The sequence below is a fragment of the Ctenopharyngodon idella genome, chromosome 10 (genome assembly GCF_019924925.1).
Source record: "Ctenopharyngodon idella isolate HZGC_01 chromosome 10, HZGC01, whole genome shotgun sequence".
Lineage (NCBI taxonomy): Eukaryota > Metazoa > Chordata > Actinopteri > Cypriniformes > Xenocyprididae > Ctenopharyngodon > Ctenopharyngodon idella.
The window spans coordinates 27,965,096-27,984,071 of NC_067229.1; the positions used below are offsets into that span (position 1 = coordinate 27,965,096).

An 18,976-nucleotide genomic window follows, 5' to 3' on the forward strand; every position below is an offset into this window, starting at 1 on the left:
TGTGCCAGGTGACTTCCTGTGTAAGGACAGGAGGAAGTGTATTGATGGGAGTCTGGTGTGTGATGGCCGCTCTCACTGCCTTGATGGTTCTGATGAGGTGGCTTGCTACATGGTGGCTAGATCCTCAACCACAGCGTCATTAAAGTGTCGTGTGGGCTCTAAACCCTGTGAGGACGGACGTGAGTGTGTCCTGTACAGTCATGTGTGTGATGGAGAGCTGGACTGTAAAGATGGATCTGATGAACAGGACTGTGGTAGCCAATGCCAATCTGGTTAGACAAATCCCAGTACTCTCAAACCTTTATATAATGTTTCATAACAATTTGGCCATTATATCCAAGTATTGACCCCATTGTGTCCTTGTTCTACCACCACAGGTCAGTTCCAGTGTACCTCTGGAGGGAGATGTATTGAAATGAATCAGGTGTGTGATGGGACTCCTCAGTGTCTGGATAAGTCTGATGAAGCAGGATGCTGGAAACCCTCAAGGAGCTGCAGCATGCGCTGTGACCTGGATACTCACTGTATTCCTGAAGTCTTCATCTGCAATGGGGTTAGGGACTGTCGAGATGGCACAGATGAAGCCAACTGTGGTGAGCTAACAGACGAACTGTTTACTACAGTTCAGGAGAACTAAGATTATGTAATAACTGGATTAAAATTGTTGGGAAGTAATGGGGAAGCAATGCAAGTTGCACACACACGTTGCAAGAGCAGGTAATTTTAAAGTTGCTGAAACGGAAGTAACGACAGGTCTTTTCTTTTGTATCGTGACAAACATCCGAGTGAAACACTGAATGCATGAAACATTGTATGCATAAATCATCTGATGCTGCTGGACATATCTTCAGTGATGTTCCTAGGTGTTTTGGATCTTTCAGCATCATACACCCCTCCCCAACATCAAACACTTTCCTTTGCCTCATCCAAGCAATCTTCCCAAGAGACTGTCAGCTCCAGCAACACAATCTTTCTGTTAGATTCAGACACGAAGACAATATTTGTTCACAGGGTAGTGGCTGCAACATGAATGGAGAACTTCAGCTGCTGTTTGAGATTCACCAGCAACTGCCAATCCCTTGCAGAAGTTAGGATCTCTGCAGATTTTTTTTTTTTTTTTTTTTTGCAGGTGTTTACTGCTCCCCAGCTCTGGCGAAGGAGATAATGTGGTTGGGACCATTTGTCCATTCAGCTTCTGAACTGAAGGCTTCAGAGATGGTTTTCAGGACCTGACCAAGCTCCACGCTTGGATGCTGGTGAACTCTGCTTTGGCCCATATGTGCAGATCTGATGGGTCACTCAATCACTTTTGATCACATCAGTCTGTACTCTACCACACCTTTTTCTTTTGAATTTCTCCAAGGATTTGAAGGGTAGTTGCCATTTATTGTGGTATGGAATAATGCCATACTGAAACAATTTATCAAAATAGAAGAAAAAGAAAAGAGGGGTGGTTCTATCCATTGCAAGATTGCAAGAAGTCAGCAGGGTTTAAACATTTAAAAAATAAAAATAAAAAAAAATAAAATAAAATAAACCCATACATGGATAAGTCTTTCACAATAAAATCAATGAGATGCATTAAAAAAATATATAGGGTGAATATTTGTTTCATACCAAATTTAAATCTAATTGGCTAACAGTGATTTCTGGGAGTTGAGCAGCAAAAGTTTTTTACCATTCTGCTCTGAAGCAAGTTCTGAGCACATATGTGGAACAGTTTTTAATGCCCATGGTATTGTACTGCAGATATTTTGCAGGACATAATGACCAGCCTTATGTCTCCAAAGTTTTGTAATAAATTACCTGAACACTGTTTTTTCCACTCTAGGTTTGCTGGTCTGGTGACTGTATCATTGATTTTCCTGTCCAAACAAAATGTGGTTGCTTTACGGGCCGTTCACATGTCATGTCTTTTGCGTGCTTGTTCGTTATTTCAAATGCCCCTTATGTCAGTCAGATGACCTTTTTCTGTCTTAAGTCTGTTGATGTAGACCAGAATTGCCTACAGTGGGAGTGGACCAAACTTTTGTCAATATCAAAAGTGTTTCAGTAGTTGGTTTTTACTTTCCAACTTTTACTCTATATCAGTGTTCTCCACTTTCCAAATACAGTGCCTTTTTTTTGTGACAGCTATATCCAGACCAGCTCAGACAAGCTGTAAGAGTCCCTCTGTACTGTGTCTGGGAACATCAGTATGCGTGTCTCAGGGGCAGCTGTGTGATGGCAGAAGAGATTGTCCTGATGGATCTGATGAAGCTTCTTGTATAGATGCGTGTGCTTCTGCAGGTAAAATCACTGAAGTTCTCCCAGCTTGAACCAGCCTTGGGTGTTTTGATGTTCTTGAATGGTTTAAACTGGTTTAGTTTGTCTCCCAGCCTGATCAGCTGACAAGTGCCCTTCTAACCCTTCTAAAACTGCCAAACAGGTTCTGCAAACAGCAAACAACCTTAGGCTGATTTTAGGCCTCCTCCTTTCCATCTCCTCTTGTTCTTTCTTTATTCTCCTCATTCTCCTCCTCCTTTTTATTCTCCTGCTTGTTGTTGTTCTCCTCTGCCTCCTTCACATTTTTTTTTCTCCTCCTCCTCTTCTGCCTCCTCATTCCTTAACTTTTTTTTTCCCTCTACCTAATTTTGCCTCATCATTCCCCTTCTCCTTCGTATTTTGCCTTGTTCTCCTCTTCCACCTCATTTTTTTGCATCCTCATTCTCTTCCTTTTTCTCCTCCTCCTTTTTTTTTTTTTTTTTTTTTTCTCCTCCTCCTCCTCCTCCTCCTCCAGCATGTCATCCCCAAAATATAATCTGTCATAGCTCTTGTTTTTTCCTTCCATGTTATATTCCATGTTATTCCTGTTATTCCATACAGGTGACTTCCTGTGTAAGGACAGGAGGAAGTGTATTGAGGGAGCTCTGGTGTGTGATGGTCGTTCTCAATGCCTTGATGGTTCTGATGAGGTAGGATGTTCCACCATAGCGGCTAAAACTACAACAACAGCACCCTTCAAGTGTCGTGTGGGATCTAAACCCTGTAAAAATGGACATGAGTGTGTCCTGTATAGTCATGTGTGTGATGGAGAGATGGACTGTAAAGATGGATCTGATGAAGAACATTGTGAACTTCAATGCAATCCTGGTGAGATGTTACCATGATTTCACAATATCAACCCTAATTTATTTTTTTGTCTTTACTTACATATATTTTCCTGGTATGCTGATTCATTCACAGGGATGTTTCAGTGTATTCAGGGAAAGAAGTGTATTGACTTCCGGCAAGTGTGTGATGGGACTCCTCAGTGTCCGGATAACTCGGATGAAGCAGGCTGCTGGAAACCCACCAAGAGCTGCAGCATCCGCTGTGATGGGAACACCCACTGTATCCCAGAGGTTTTCATCTGTAATGGTATGAGGGACTGTTGGGATGGCTCGGATGAAGCTGACTGTGGTGAGTCTGCTGTAGAAGCATCTCAAATGACACATTTGCTTCTACATATGGGATCTGAAAAGTAATTAATTTTTTCACCACTGGTCTCAACAAGTAGTAAAGTAACAAAGAAAGTCTCAACTATGATATGATGTTTCTGCTCTAAACTGTAAGATATAATAATTTAAATCATGGCTGTGATGTTTACTTCTGAATCAATGTGTTTCTGGGTCATAGTGACTCAAATTTAGCAGGTCACTTATTACTTAACTAGGTAGGAATGGTCAATCAGACATTGTTCTAGAGTTTTGACTGGAATGGTAACAAATATTAATTATAATTCAAGTCTAATTTATTCCTTTTTTTATTATTAGTATTAGTATTATTATTAGTATTAGTATTATTATAATTATTTGTTTTAAAAATTGCCAATGGTTGCAGCCATGCCGACTCCTCCATCACCGTGCAAAAGCCCTTATGTGGCTTGTCAGGGGACGTCACTGTGCATTCTGCAGCGATATCTGTGTGACGGGAGAAAGGATTGTCCTGATGGTTCTGATGAGAGACCGTGCCTCCGCAACTGCCCATATCGCAGTAATAAACACATTATTTGTTTTGTTTTACTGGTAACGTGTATTCATTGATAAAGTACTTGCTGTCTTATAAATTCACAATCATTTTTTTTTTTTTTTGCCAGGTGATTTCATGTGTAACGACAGGAGGAAGTGTGTGGAGAGAGATTTGGTGTGTGATGGCCGCTTTCACTGCCTAGACCGTTCGGATGAGATTGGATGTCCCACCATGGCTGCTAAAACCTCAACCACAGCGTCATTAAAATGTCGCGTGGGCTCTAGACCCTGTAAGGATGGGCTTGAGTGCGTCCTGTACAGTCATGTGTGTGATGGAGAGATGGACTGTAAAGATGGATCGGACGAAGCTGACTGCGATTTTAATTGTGAAACAGGTAGTCAAACCAGAGATGAATTTATATTAACACTTCATAAATACTTCTAAATTTTGTGTACAGTTGCTTCCTGTATTCAAATACAGTTGTATACTGTGTTTTATATACAGTGGGTACGGAAAATATTCAGACCCCCTTAAATTTTTCACTTTGTTATATTGCAGCCATTTGCTAAAATCATTTAAGTTCATTTTTTTTCCTCATTAATGTACACAGAGCACCCCATATTGACAGAAAAACACAATTGTTGACATTTTTGCAGATTTATTAAAAAAGAAAAACTGAAATATCACATGGTCCATGTGTATATATATACACACATATACAGGTGCTGGTCATATAATTAGAATATCATCAAAAAGTTGATTTATTTCACTAATTCCATTCAAAAAGTGAAACTTGTATAATATATTCATTCATTACAGACAGACTGATATATTTCAAATGTTTATTTCTTTTAATTTTGATGATTATAACTGACAACTAAGGAAAATCCCAAATTCAGTATCTCAGAAAATTAGAATATTGTGAAAAGGTTCAATATTGAAGACACCTGGTGCCACACTCTAATCAGCTAATTAACTCAAAACACCTGCAAAGGCCTTTAAATGGTCTCTCAGTCTAGTTCTGTAGGCTACACAATCATGGGGAAGACTGCTGACTTGACAGTTGTCCAAAAGACGACCATTGACACCTTGCACAAGGAGGGCAAGACACAAAAGGTCATTGCAAAAGAGACTGGCTGTTCACAGAGCTCTGTGTCCAAGCACATTAATAGAGAGGCGAAGGGAAGGAAAAGATGTGGTAGAAAAAAGTGTACAAGCAATAGGGATAACCGCACCCTGGAGAGGATTGTGAAACAAAACCCATTCAAAAATGTGGGGGAGATTCACAAAGAGTGGATTGCAGCTGGAGTCAGTGCTTCAAGAACCACTACGCACAGACGTATGCAAGACATGGGTTTCAGCTGTCGCATTCCTTGTGTCAAGCCACTCTTGAACAACAGACAGCGTCGGAAGCGTCTCACCTGGGCTACAGACAAAAAGGACTGGACTGCTGCTGAGTGGTCCAAAGTTATGTTCTCTGATGAAAGTAAATTTTGCATTTCCTTTGGAAATCAGGGTCCCAGAGTCTGGAGGAAGAGAGGAGAGGCACACAATCCACGTTGCTTGAGGTCCAGTGTAAAGTTTCCACAGTCAGTGATGGTTTGGGGTGCCATGTCATCTGCTGGTGTTGGTCCACTGTGTTTTCTGAGGTCCAAGGTCAACGCAGCCGTATACCAGGAAGTTTTAGAGCACTTCATGCTTCCTGCTGCTGACCAACTTTATGGAGATGCAGATTTTATTTTCCAACAGGACTTGGCACCTGCACACAGTGCCAAAGCTACCAGTACCTGGTTTAAGGACCATGGTATCCCTGTTCTTAATTGGCCAGCAAACTCGCCTGACCTTAACCCCATAGAAAATCTGTGGGGTATTGTGAAGAGGAAGATGCGATATCCCAGACCCAACAATGCAGAAGAGCTGAAGGCCACTATCAGAGCAACCTGGGCTCTTATAACACCTGAGCAGTGCCACAGACTGATCGACTCCATGCCACGCCGCATTACTGCAGTAATTCAGGTAAAAGGAGCCTCAACTAAGTATTGAGTGCTGTACATGCTCATACTTTTCATGTTCATACTTTTCAGTTGGCCAAGATTTCTAAAAATCCTTTCTTTGTATTGGTCTTAAGTAATATTCTAATTTTCTGAGATACTGAATTTGGGATTTTCCTTAGTTGTCAGTTATAATCATCAAAATTAAAAGAAATAAACATTTGAAATATATCAGTCTGTGTGTAATGAATGAATATAATATACAAGTTTCACTTTTTGAATGGAATTAGTGAAATAAATCAACTTTTTGATGATATTCTAATTATATGACCAGCACCTGTGTGTGTATGTATGTATGTATATGTGTATATATATGTATATATATAAATATGTATATGTTTATATGTCTGTTTATAATTCTATATATTTATAATTCTATATAGTTTGTTTACATTTGTGTATTTATTCATCTATTTTATTTATTCATTTCGGTTTTATTTATATACCAACCTGTCTGAATAGTCCCTGAATAGTCTTTATTAGGGGCCAATAGGGACCTATTGAATCTGTTAGTCGTCATCGTCCTCTTTTCTCTTCCTCTTCAAGTCTATGGCAGCCTGTAGAACCGTAGGGTAAAAAGTTGTGAAATTTGGCACACCGATAGAGGGACAGTCTGAACATTAACCACATAAAAAAAAAATATATAATTCAAGTTTACTCTGACATCACTTTATCTCTGCAACGCTTCAGTGTATTCAGACCAAACTTGGTGTGTGTTATGACAACCATGACCTGAGGATACATGCACAGCTTTGGTGCAGTGCCACCTAGTGGTCTGGAGATTTGAAGTCAAACGTTAGTTTTCCCATATCAGCCATTTTGTGCATTGGCCATGTTGAATTTTGTCGTAAAATGCTATATTTTACAAACACATTAGTGTATAGTTACGAAACTCTAAGTGTCATCGGCACCATGCCCTGAAGGTACTTACGTTTTGAGACAGTGCCACCTTGTGGTCAAATTCTGATTTTTTTTTTTTTTTTTTTTTTTTTTTTTTTTTTTTTTTGCCTATTGTAATGAAACTGATCTTAATTCCTTGGGTCATGTCGAGAACAGAGATCAATTTTGCCATAGTCAGCTGATCTTCCTGTCCGCCATTTTGACTTTCCTTACAAACGGTCAAGGAGGAGTTTTTAAAAGTAGGTTTTTATTTTCACCTAATTCAAGTCTGATCATCTTCAGACCATGTCAGCAAAAAGTTATTGATTTTGTGTCAATAGACAAAACTGTCCCTGTATACCACGTCAAACGTATTTTATGATGGCATAATGCCAAACTGCATCTGAGACTGTATCCCTGAAAAGATTTGACATTGACACCAAACTTGATGTGTTTAATAACCACCCAACACTGACCACACCAGACCTATGAGTCTTAAATAATAAGAAATTGTCACATTACAAGTGATTTGTATTTATGGGCTTTTAACCATTTTGCTTAAAATCATCTCCAAATGTCCTTACTCATTTTCACTGATTGGTCTGATGCTCGCTGCCTTGGCTTTTAGCTTTCCGTTCTGCCTCTGTGGTGCTTGGTCTTTTAATTGCTGCTTGCAGCTATGTTTGTTTGTTTGTTTTATTTATTTATTTATTTATTTATTTATTTATTTTTATTTATTTTAACAGTTGTTTTTTTGAGAAGTTACCTTTCACCTTTAAATCATGTTTGGTATGATGCTTTTTTTGGAGAGACTTCTGACTTAGTAAAAACTATTTATTACTCATTCAAAAATTCTGACTGGGTGGTTTTGTTGCTTCTCAGGGGAGTTTCAGTGTGCCCATGGAAGAAAATGCATTGATGCAAAGCTTGTGTGCGATGGCAAACCACAATGTCAAGATTATTCTGATGAGAGAGACTGCTTTACACGCAGCAAGAGCTGCAGCCATCGCTGTGACAACAAAACTCGCTGCATCCCAGAAAACTTCCTGTGTGATGGAGAGAAAGACTGTGTGGATGGCACTGATGAATCTGACTGTGGTGGGTGTCTCTGATACTGAGATGTGTGAGAATTTGTATTTTTTTTTTTTTTTTTTTTTTTAAATGTATAGCTCTATGGATTTAGTTGAACTAATCAGTTATTTCAATGTCTTATTATTATTATTTTATTTTTTTTCTTCTTCAGGGTACCCCACAAAGGTGGTGAAGTGCGAAAGTCCTTCTGTATTGTGTCGTGATGGGTCGCTGTGCATCCCTCACACTAGTCTCTGTGATGGCAAGAAAGATTGTCCTGATGGATATGATGAAACATTTTGCTTTGACAGATGTCCCAACTCAGGTACTCAAAGGTTACTACCTTAATTGCACAAGCTATGGCTTTATTACAAAAAACCTAGATAAACTAACAATTCTTTCATTTTACTTTTAGGTGACTTTTTATGTAATGACAGGAGGAAGTGTGTGGAGAGAGATTTGGTGTGTGATGGCCGCTCTCACTGCATTGACGGTTCAGATGAGATTGGATGTCCCACCATGGTTGCTAAAACCTCAACCACAGCGTCATTAAAGTGTCGTGTGGGCTCTAAACCCTGTGAGGACGGACGTGAGTGTGTCCTGTACAGTCATGTGTGTGATGGAGAGATGGACTGTAAAGATGGATCTGATGAACGAGGCTGTGAATATAAGTGTACAGGAGGTAAAACGCATGAAATTGATTCCTAACTGCTGTATCTAACCAAGACACGTGTAACTGACATTTAAACCAAATGTTTCTTCACAGATCAGTTCCAGTGCGCTCATGGGAGGATGTGTATCGACAAAAAGCAGGTGTGTGACGGCACACCTCAGTGTCAGGACCGCTCTGATGAAATGGACTGTTTCACTCGCTCACACGACTGCAAACACCAGTGTGACAATAAAACTCGCTGTATCCCAGAAAGCTTCCTCTGTGATGGAGAGAAAGACTGTGTAGACGCCACTGATGAAGACAACTGCTGTGAGTTGTGTGGGTTTTTTTTTTTTTTTTTTTTTTTTTTTTTTTTGGGGGGTTGCTTAAAATGAAAATGCTTTATAATTAGAGCCGTTTCAGTTTAAAACCAGCTTTTTGTTTTAAACATTTTTTTTTCTTGACCTTTTAATAGTGAAACTATTTATCTCATAAAATGGTTAAAAAAAAAAAGAAGTTAAAATCATCTTTTTAAGTGAAACTTCACATACCTTTTAAGTATATACCCAAGTATGATGCAATGATAAAAAATACACTTTAGTATACAATATGATGTAATGATAAAAAATCTCTTGAAATTTATGATTTTGATATTTAAAAAAAAAAAAAAAAAAAAAAAAAATGCTTTATAAAAAATGGGCTAAGACATTAAATGTACTCATTGTTTTTTTTTTTGTTTTTTTTTAGCTCCCATTACTGGGCCGTCCATCACAGACCCTTCTAAAGTATCAACCCAGCCAGCTTGCATTAGCCCTTCTGTGTTTTGTCATGAAACCTCAAAATGCATCACACAATCCCAACTATGTGATGGGAAGGCAGACTGTCCCAGTGGAGCCGATGAGCAGTTTTGCATATATTCATGTCCAGATCCAGGTAACATGTGGTATTTGTCCTATTCTTAAATGTTTTGTTTCAAAGTACATGTACATTTGATAAAATAAAGATTTTGTACTCCAATCAGACCAGTTTCTGTGCAAGGACAGACGGAAGTGTGTTCGGAGAACCCTAGTGTGTGACGGTTACTCTCACTGCGCAGACGGATCAGATGAGAAACAGTGTCCCACCTGTGCTTTACATTGTGACCAAAAAATGGTGTGCCTGACTAATCAGCAGCTCTGTGATGGAAAACCAGACTGTAGAGACGGTTCAGATGAGAGGAACTGTTGTAAGTTCTCGCGTGTAATCATTTACCTTTTATTTAATAATTTACATGTTGTTCGGAACCCATATCATTTTCTTTCTTTTGTGGAAAAAGAAAAGTATGTTTAACAATGTCCTGAATCCTATTTTTGCCTAAAATTAAAGAAATGTGCTATATTCTAAGTCTTCGGAAGCCACACTATAACTTGGTATGAGGAGCAGATAGAAATTTAAGTCATTTGTTAATTGAAAGTCTGCGCAGTAGAAAGTCATTTGTCTGGAGCAACATAAAGATGAGTCTGATGACAGAATTTTCACATTTGTGTGACCTTTACCATTCAAATTTTCAAAATCATGTTTTTCTGTTTTTAGACACTGGTCATGTGGCTAGAAGTGCTTCATTACCTCTGAAATGTCCCTTGGGGTCCAAACCTTGTAGCGATGGGAAAGAGTGTGTCCTGTACAGCCATGTGTGTGATGGAGAGAAAGATTGCAAAGACGGATCTGACGAGAGGAACTGTGAGCGTAAATGTAAAAAAGGTACACTTTGTGGAAGAGTGAATTTTATTTCTAATGTAAAAGAGAATTAAACTGACCAAATTGACATATTTCAATAATTCAATCCTCCAGGCCAATTCCAATGCACTCATGGCAGGAAGTGTATAGACATGAAGCTTGTATGTGACGGCACACCTCAGTGTCAGGACCGATCAGATGAAATCAACTGCATGAAGCTCTCAGAGGAGTGCCGACACCCATGTGACAATAAAACCCGCTGCGTTCCTGAAACCTTCCTCTGTGATGGAGAGAGAGACTGTGTGGATGGCACTGATGAATCCAACTGTGGTAAGTCAATGGCACAAATGGCACATTTAATAATTTTTGACTTTTCGGTCTGAGTTAAATCTCTTTTTTTGGCTCATTTTATCTGTAAAAGAAAACCTGCCTAATAATTATGCACACCTGAATATAAGGCATTTTTCACTTCCAGCCTTCATGAACAATTATATATCACTTATAAATGATTAAATACAAAATGAATAGTAGTTATTAAGATTGATGTGGTTTGGAATTGGTAAAATGTGCTTGGAAAAAAAAATATTATCAGAAAATGAACTTGCCTAATAATTCTGCACATGGTGTGTGTGTGTATATAATAAAAAAATTTTTTTTTTTTTTTTTTTTTTTTTTTTTTAAGGAACACTTAATACTAATGCAATTAATGTCTAATAAAGGTTGGTTTAAAGCACTTATTTAATGAAATTTTCCCATTTTTTCCATGACCTTATCTAAAGTGACGACTATCTATGGTTAACAAGTTGTTAAAGCATACAATAACCATAATCTAACTCTTTACATGTGAGCTAATTAAACAATAATATGGTTAATTACAATGACAATGAATGAAGAACTCCCTAATTGTATTTAGCCTATTAATATATTAAGTTATATAATATATTAACTATGAATTAACTATAAACTAATAGTTTGCAAACGATTTGTAAATACTTTTTATTGTTATAAAGTGTTACCTTTTTTTTTTTTTTTTTTTTTGTCAAACTCACTAAATCAGCCACAACACAGAACACATACACAGAAATGAAGTGGCAACACTATCCACAATGCAAAACGCTCGTGTGCTCTTACACGCGCGCACACACACGCACACATACACTGCCCCAAAAATCACCTAAAGAAGACTATAAAAAATGGCTGTTACATAATTTGTCAAAAAAAAATGACAGTTACAATGCATAAAGCACACAAAAATGAAATGGTGACATCAGAACACGCACACACACAAACCCACTAAATCACTCAAGAGATGGAAAAGATGAACAACTTGCGGTTACAACAATGTAATTTTTCCAAAAAGAACTGCTACAGTGTAGAACAGGCACAGAAATGGAGTGACACCACAACACCATGTTTAGGTTTGAATGTAATGTCATAACTATAAAATTATTATAACAAAAAGATTAGCACTTCTTTTTTTTTTTTTTTTTTTTTCTTTTTTTTTTGCAATGTCTAAACAAATTTAAAACAAAAAACAACTTTAATAAAAAATTAAAAAAAACTTGTGAAAAGATGTGTACCTATGTGGAAATGGCAAATGAGCTGGAGCAGTGCTCTGCAGCCATCTAGTGGCTGCAGTTGAAATTGTGTTATTTTAAGGGTCATTCTACAGAAATGTCCACTTTTCTGTTCCTAGACTTTACAGAAATATTAGACTTGAAAAACACTTTAGGATTACAATATATATATATATATATAATTTTTTTTATACTTTAATATGAAACAATGTTATTTGAACAATTAAACCTTCTTGAGCCATCAATGTGGCAATGTTTGTTTTTTAATTATAAAAATTCCAAGCGCCACAGAAGTGCTCGTCCCCACAGTTATATACAGAGGGAAAGTGCTTTATTTTGAGTTCAGAAACAGGTTTTTCTACTATTTTTAAAATACAATAATTATACATAACTATCAAATATATGATGTAAATGACATAAAAAAACAAAAAAACAAATGCTGAATAAATATTATAAAATATATAATGAATGTAGTGGTCTGGAGTTGTCACTGGTGTTACCTTTAACAAAAATCTTATTTTGAAATAAAAGACACAGATGACATTACTTGACTTCCTCCTTCCTATTTCCTGAAGATCAATGAAGAAAGGCCAATGCAAAGTCCACTATCTCTTTTCAGTTAACAGAAATTAATTAGAAAATCATAATTTCATATGAAGATTTTTGTTGAAGTCACTGGTATGACCTACTTTATTGTTAGGGAATTTTAAAAAAAACTAGAATACAAATAGATTAAACTACTTAATTTAGTGAATATACCATGACTGACAACATGTGGATTGATACCTTGCAGCAGCCATTTTGTAAAATGCATTTTTCATGAAAATTGTCACTGATGTTACGGTCACTGGTGTTACCCGTTTATAGATAAACTTTATTCAAAGCTATTCATTTAGTTCTTTTGCATAAAAAAGCACTAAGATTACATGATTCTAACTTTTCTTTCTCATTGTTAATCCTCCTTTGGTCAGATATGGCTAAATTGAGGGTATATGGCTAAATTGAGTGCAGCTGAGAAGCAGCAACTTTACAGACAGCGTATTTTACAGACATTTTTAAAATGTTGTTTATGATATTTTACTGACTGCTTTCACTAAGTGTCAATGATAAGTCTTTGATTGTATACCAAATGTAAAAATTTAGTCCCATCTACTTATAGTTGAAGAATAAGGATCTTTGGTTTTATGTGTACGTCACTGGTGATTCATTTTGTCACAGGTGTTACTGTTTTTTGTCTGTCACATTAAATAAAATGTGTCACGTGACATGGTAATAATTTTACATTCATTGAATTCTGCTACGCTCAAGAATTAAGATTTAAAGGATTGCATCATTACTCGTTTATAACTGTTTTTCAAATTTTCATTGTTATAGCAAATACATGGCTGCGCAATTGAATTAACATCATTCAGTCACACTTTTAACTATCCTGATTAAAATAAAAAAACCCACAATCTTATTTTTTGCATTATTTTTCTGTAACTCTGACTGCATGTGCTGAAAAAATTGAGAGAATTTCATAAAAACGTTTAAAAAAAAATTCCAGAGAAGGTAACACCAGTGACAAAAAAATTGGTACATGCGGTCTTTAAATAAATGCAGAAAAAAAAAATCATTAAGCTGTCATTTGTGTACTCATAAAGTCAAAGTGTAATATAATAATGTGGTCTAAGTTTAAATGTTAGAAAAAGAAATACATTTTAAGACATTTTGTCATACCAAAAGTGGATGTTTCTGTAGAATGACCCTTAAGTGTTTGTTTTCCAGTAGATGGCAGCAATCTTCCACTAAACCAGAGTTTAGCTACAACTTTCTTCTACACATCTGCCTGGAAGTTTCTAATATGTCTGATAAGACCTTGGTTAGCTGGTTCTGGGTTGGAGCTAAACTCTGCAGGACAGGACCATTGCTGAATTCGGAACTGCATACTACTCTTACTATTTCTGCCATAAAAAGATGTGATTAAATGTAGTATGAGTAGTATGCGTTTCAGAACTCAGCATATGGCACATTGTCCATGATATCTCCATGAATTAAAGTTAGAGATATGGATTTTTTTTTTTTTTAAGTGAATTTTACATAAATTATTTTATAAAAACCTATTTTTAAAAAATATAATTAATGAATAATTTCATATTTAATTTATTCAAAAAAACATTTTTGCTTAAGTTGTCACATTTAAAGCAACATTAGGTTAATTGAATTTTTTTACTATTTATTCCATGACATTATTCACTTTCTCCATTTTTCACATTTATTTTGTGCCATTTATTTCATTGTCACATTAATCTCAAATCTCTTTTTAGAATGCACTGGCCTGCATTTCCCAAAGCATCGTAAGTCTAAGTAGGCTGTAGAACTTTTGCCACCAATGGTCTCTACGATCATCTTAGCTTACAATGCTTTTAAGAAATGCAGCCCAGGTCTGATTTTTATTAGTTTGGTAGTGTTAGAGTGTGATATGTACAACCGATCAACATCCATATTCAACAGTAAAACATATTGAGTAGGCTTTTATATCTGCCTCATTTTTGTTCATGTCAAAATAAATGTGGAATCTACTCTAACAAAAGGCTTGTTTTGTGACTTTGGGACTCATCTTGTTTAACTCAATACTTTGGACATTTTTGCCATTTTAGCGATTTTACTTTGTTCAGTGTTTGGATATACAGCTTTCCTTACACTTAGGCTTTGTTTGTCCTGCAGTGGTAGAGCCGTGTTCAAGTGATCAGTTCCAGTGCAGTAACGGTCAGTGTGTGGCGCTGGCCCTCCGTTGTGATGGGTACGCTGACTGTCGTGATCATTCGGATGAGAAGGGCTGTTCTCAGCCTTCACACTGTCCTGTGGAGCAGCGCTGCCCCCACACTCATGAGTGTCTGCTGAAAGAATGGCTCTGTGATGGAGACAAGGACTGCAGTGATGGGTCTGATGAGAGGGTGAGGAACCGCACTGAGCAACCTACTACTTTGTTTTATCATTTTCCCTAATGCTGTTGTGTGTAGGTATTGTTTTTGTTTTGTTTTTTGTTTTTGTTTTTTGTTTGTGGTTTGCTTTGCATTTGTTTTTGCGTTTGTGGTGCGTTTTTGTTTGTACTTTTGTTTTGCTTGGTTGTTTTTTTTTTTTTTTTTGCTGATTTCTCCAAAAATGTGTGCTTTTAACATTGCTCTTGGTTTGCATAGCCAGAATTAACACTTAACACTCTTGTTGAACAGTGGTGTTTGGGGAACCATACAATCAGACAAGCTCTTCTCTTCCTGTTTAGAACTGCAAGGTGACTCTGCTGAAGTGTGGTGAGTTCCAGTGGTCATGTGCATCTAAAACTCAATGCATTGCGAAGACGTGGAGGTGTGATGGCGTGAAGGACTGCAAGGATGAGAGTGATGAATCTGGATGTGAGTGCATGTCTGAAATCAATTTTAAACTCTATACCAGAATGAGTTCAGTAATACTAAAGTGTAAACATATGTTTGTTTTGCAGGTGGTCAAGTGAAATGCCCGACACACTTGTTCCGGTGTGGAAGTGGGGAGTGTGTGGACCCAGATCTGGTGTGCAACAGGGGACCTGACTGTGCAGATGGTTCTGATGAGGGTGTGGGCTGTCTGAAGAACAACTGCTCCAGTCCCAGCAGCCCATCATGTCAACACTACTGCTTCAACACTCCACATGGAGCGGTCAAACACATATTTTTATTTGTTTATTTATATATATATATATATATATATATATATATATATATATATATATATATATATATATATATATATATATATGTATATATATATATATATATGTATGTGTGTGTATATGTGTTTTATAATACCTAGGACCAGATTTAATAAACCCAAATTAGCGCGCGACCGCAATCCCATAAAAGCGCCGATGTGGGTGGAAAGTTCTGTGGGTGATCTACTGACACTGCACAAATTAAAGAACACGGATGCAGCAGCTCATTTCCATAATGACCAATCTATCAAGAACAGTGCAAATTAGCATAGGGTCGCAAACAAGCAGAGCCAATGATAATCAGGTGTGGGTAATCTGCTAAATAATACAGGCGCAGCAAATAAAATCGTGGCTTGGCAAGCGGTTTGTTTGGATAACGTCTTCCTCTGGCATTACAAATGAATGCGAATGGAGAAAATTCTCTCTCTTCTACCACACGCTCTGTTCTCTGTGGTTCCTCCTCTTACAGCAACTATCGCAGCATGTCAAGTGCAAAATGAGCTAAGACATGTTTTTTGGGGCATTCAATAATGGCACAAATACCAGTAAATCGACTATAGCAATCCTTAGTAAACCATGTTGCATGATTTAAATACTCTTCTCCTATAAATTTTGCATCTGAAAGGGAAACTCCTACAAATGCATATGCAATAAGGTCAGCTGCCTTTTCATCACTACATGTTTTTAGTAAATCCTGACAGTAGGTTTGTTTGTTTTTTTTATGCTGAAAGAGGGTTTGTGCTGGCGCAAGCTGTTTGTAAATCTGGCCCCTAATATATTATGCATTAATGGTCCAAAATTCAAATCATGATTAAAACAAATCAAAATTGTAGATTTTTGCACCATTTAGTATAATACCAAACCTTTGTCAAAGCAAGTCTTTTAGACTGCTAATATTTGAGAATATAAACAACATATTATGAGAATATAAATGCAATCAGCTGTATGTTAAATTATTTCGTGTTTCCAGAGATGTGGCTGTAAGACTGGCTTCAGGCTTCAGTCTGACGGTTTAACCTGCAATGACATCGATGAATGCAAAGAGATTCAGCCTGCTGCCTGTAGTCATAACTGCGTCAACACGCTAGGCTCCTACCTGTGTCGATGCCACCCTGACTTTATACTGGAGCCAGATGGGCGCAACTGCAAGACAGCAGGTATCAATCTATTGCAGCTAGCTAGTCATGCATAGCAAAACGTGAGATTATCACTGTAAAGTAGGAATCACTTTGCTGATTATTCTGGTCAGGTACTGCCAGGAAGTAAGTGTTTGTAAAGCAACCAACAACATTTCCCCTTCTGTGTGTTCTTAAGGGGTGAGCTCATCTGAAATGTGCCACAAAAATGGGCTAGTGTGGGGGAAAAAAATAAAAATTAAATAATTGCACAAGTGTCTTTTTACAACTGGAAAATAGCAGAAATGTACTTGAACAGTATTGAGATCTAACGATATTTTTGTTTTTTTAGTAGTGTTCTACTCTAATAGTATTGTTATCTCATGTGAATCATGTTTTTATTCAGAGGAGCCCAGTCTTTTGGTATCTGAACAGTACGAGCTTATAAAGCTGGGTCTGCGAAGCTTCAATATTCAAGCTCTCATCACACCAGGACGGAAGCCCATCTTCTCTCTTGACTATGACCGCAGAGAGCAGAGGGTTTACTGGGTTAGTCTGGAGGAAGAGAGCATCAAATATGCCTTCCACAGAGAAAAGGACAACATTGGAACTATCGTCAAAGGTAAACGTTATTTATCAAAAAACGAGAGAGGTCGTGCTGTATTGTGAATACAGTCACGGTCGAAGGCCGTTAAGCATGACGACAAGGGTGTTTTCTAAAGATGTTGTGCAGTGAGACATAGATCTGTTCGATAAAGCGCCCAAAGCCATGCTTTATCATAAATAAAATGCGGATATTGACCAATGAGCATCAAAGACAGGAACTATCCATTTTATAAGTCACAATCATAGACTTTAAAAGATGGACAGCACATATCTGCTTCTTTCCATGTAGAAAAATGAAGCCAAAATATCCCAGAAATGTGTTGGCTTCACTTTTCAGGAAGGCACACTTGGTCACAATGTAAAATTAGAACACTTTTAGAATAAAAAAAAAAAGAAGATATGTTTACATGCATGTGATGTGACAGTTGTCCAACATCAGAGAAACCATGCATGTTAAATTATTGAAAAATCACCTTAAAATCTCAGAGGGAACTTCAAGTTCTGTGTTTTCCAGAAAATAAGTCGCACCAGCTCAAAATCGCATTAACAAATAAGTTGAATCAGTGTATATGTCATATTTTATTACTACATTCAGAAATGGTCAAATACTAGTAAATAAAACAATGTTTTACCAACAATATAAACATGTATTTTAGTTCCCCCTCATTCTACCACCAATCCTTTAAATTTAACGTTATTCAGAACAGGAATGATAAATATAAAGTATAAATCATACAAATTATAGTGGCATTCATCAAAAAATATTATGTATTATGATCACCAAGCCTAAACAAATTTAAATGGAGCGAAACTGAAACTACCAGCATGTGGGAAATGTTCTATACAAATAATCTTGGGCTCACGTACGTCTCAATTAGCACTAACCCAAATGTGTGCACTTTGTGCGTGTTTTCGCCTTGCTGTTAATTGCATTACACAAGTCATTTTGGAATATAAGTCGCACCATGTTTTACATGATAAAAAAAAAAAGGTATTCCAGAAATTATTTTTGGTCGAAGATGTTCGACTTACAAAAAAATTTGGGAATCCCTTCCCTAACCAAAAAATCTTGCATGTTCAGGTGTGAAGTCAGACTCCATTGCTGTTGACTGGTTGGGAAGGAACCTTTACTGGGTCGATGGTGTTGCTGGGCAGATTCTAGCTGTGAGATTGACCAGCAGTATTGTAAAGCCACAAAACTACATTGTAGTTCTGGACAAGGATTTGAAGCAGCCACGCTCACTTGTGCTGCTGCCACAGAAAGGGTAAGGAGTACCTCCACAAGTTGGCACTATTGCATGATTGTTCATCTGTATGGATGCATAATGTCTCCAGGCATTGCTTGCAGGATGATGTTCTGGTCAGAGATCGGAGATCAAGCACAGATCGAGCGCTCTAGCATGGACGGCTCAGACAGGAAGATGGTGATCAGCCGCGGTCTCAACTGGCCTGTCAGTGTGACGGTGGACATTTTGACTGACAGACTATATTGGACTGACGAGAAGCTCAGATGTATAGGCTCAGCGACATTGGATGGAGAAAACATGAGGGTAATTTTAAATGTATCATATTTACTGTGCTGCAAGTGGACAAGT

General features: G+C 37.3%; 1 protein-coding gene across 3 annotated transcripts in view; it reads left to right on the forward strand.

Moving 5' to 3' along the window:
• The window catches only part of si:dkey-88l16.3 (low-density lipoprotein receptor-related protein 2), a 43,669-nt gene that overhangs the window by 15,007 nt on the left and 9,686 nt on the right, over window positions 1–18,976 (forward strand). The window contains exons 22-43 of one of the 3 annotated variants that reach the window (XM_051911094.1): window positions 9–272; window positions 378–593; window positions 2,134–2,289; window positions 2,866–3,132; window positions 3,226–3,441; window positions 3,862–4,014; window positions 4,118–4,384; window positions 7,803–8,018; window positions 8,164–8,316; window positions 8,407–8,673; window positions 8,758–8,973; window positions 9,391–9,576; window positions 9,665–9,868; window positions 10,216–10,383; window positions 10,474–10,689; window positions 14,643–14,872; window positions 15,199–15,328; window positions 15,415–15,608; window positions 16,631–16,817; window positions 17,182–17,397; window positions 18,463–18,646; window positions 18,730–18,931. In XM_051911094.1, coding sequence (XP_051767054.1) covers window positions 9–272; window positions 378–593; window positions 2,134–2,289; window positions 2,866–3,132; window positions 3,226–3,441; window positions 3,862–4,014; window positions 4,118–4,384; window positions 7,803–8,018; window positions 8,164–8,316; window positions 8,407–8,673; window positions 8,758–8,973; window positions 9,391–9,576; window positions 9,665–9,868; window positions 10,216–10,383; window positions 10,474–10,689; window positions 14,643–14,872; window positions 15,199–15,328; window positions 15,415–15,608; window positions 16,631–16,817; window positions 17,182–17,397; window positions 18,463–18,646; window positions 18,730–18,931 — 4,508 coding nt within the window. Of the gene's footprint in view, window positions 1–8; window positions 273–377; window positions 594–1,129; window positions 1,374–2,133; window positions 2,290–2,865; window positions 3,133–3,225; window positions 3,442–3,861; window positions 4,015–4,117; window positions 4,635–7,802; window positions 8,019–8,163; window positions 8,317–8,406; window positions 8,674–8,757; window positions 8,974–9,390; window positions 9,577–9,664; window positions 9,869–10,215; window positions 10,384–10,473; window positions 10,690–14,642; window positions 14,873–15,198; window positions 15,329–15,414; window positions 15,609–16,630; window positions 16,818–17,181; window positions 17,398–18,462; window positions 18,647–18,729; window positions 18,932–18,976 lie in introns of those variants that run through there. The other 2 variants (XM_051911095.1, XM_051911096.1) reach the window with 2 other exon arrangements.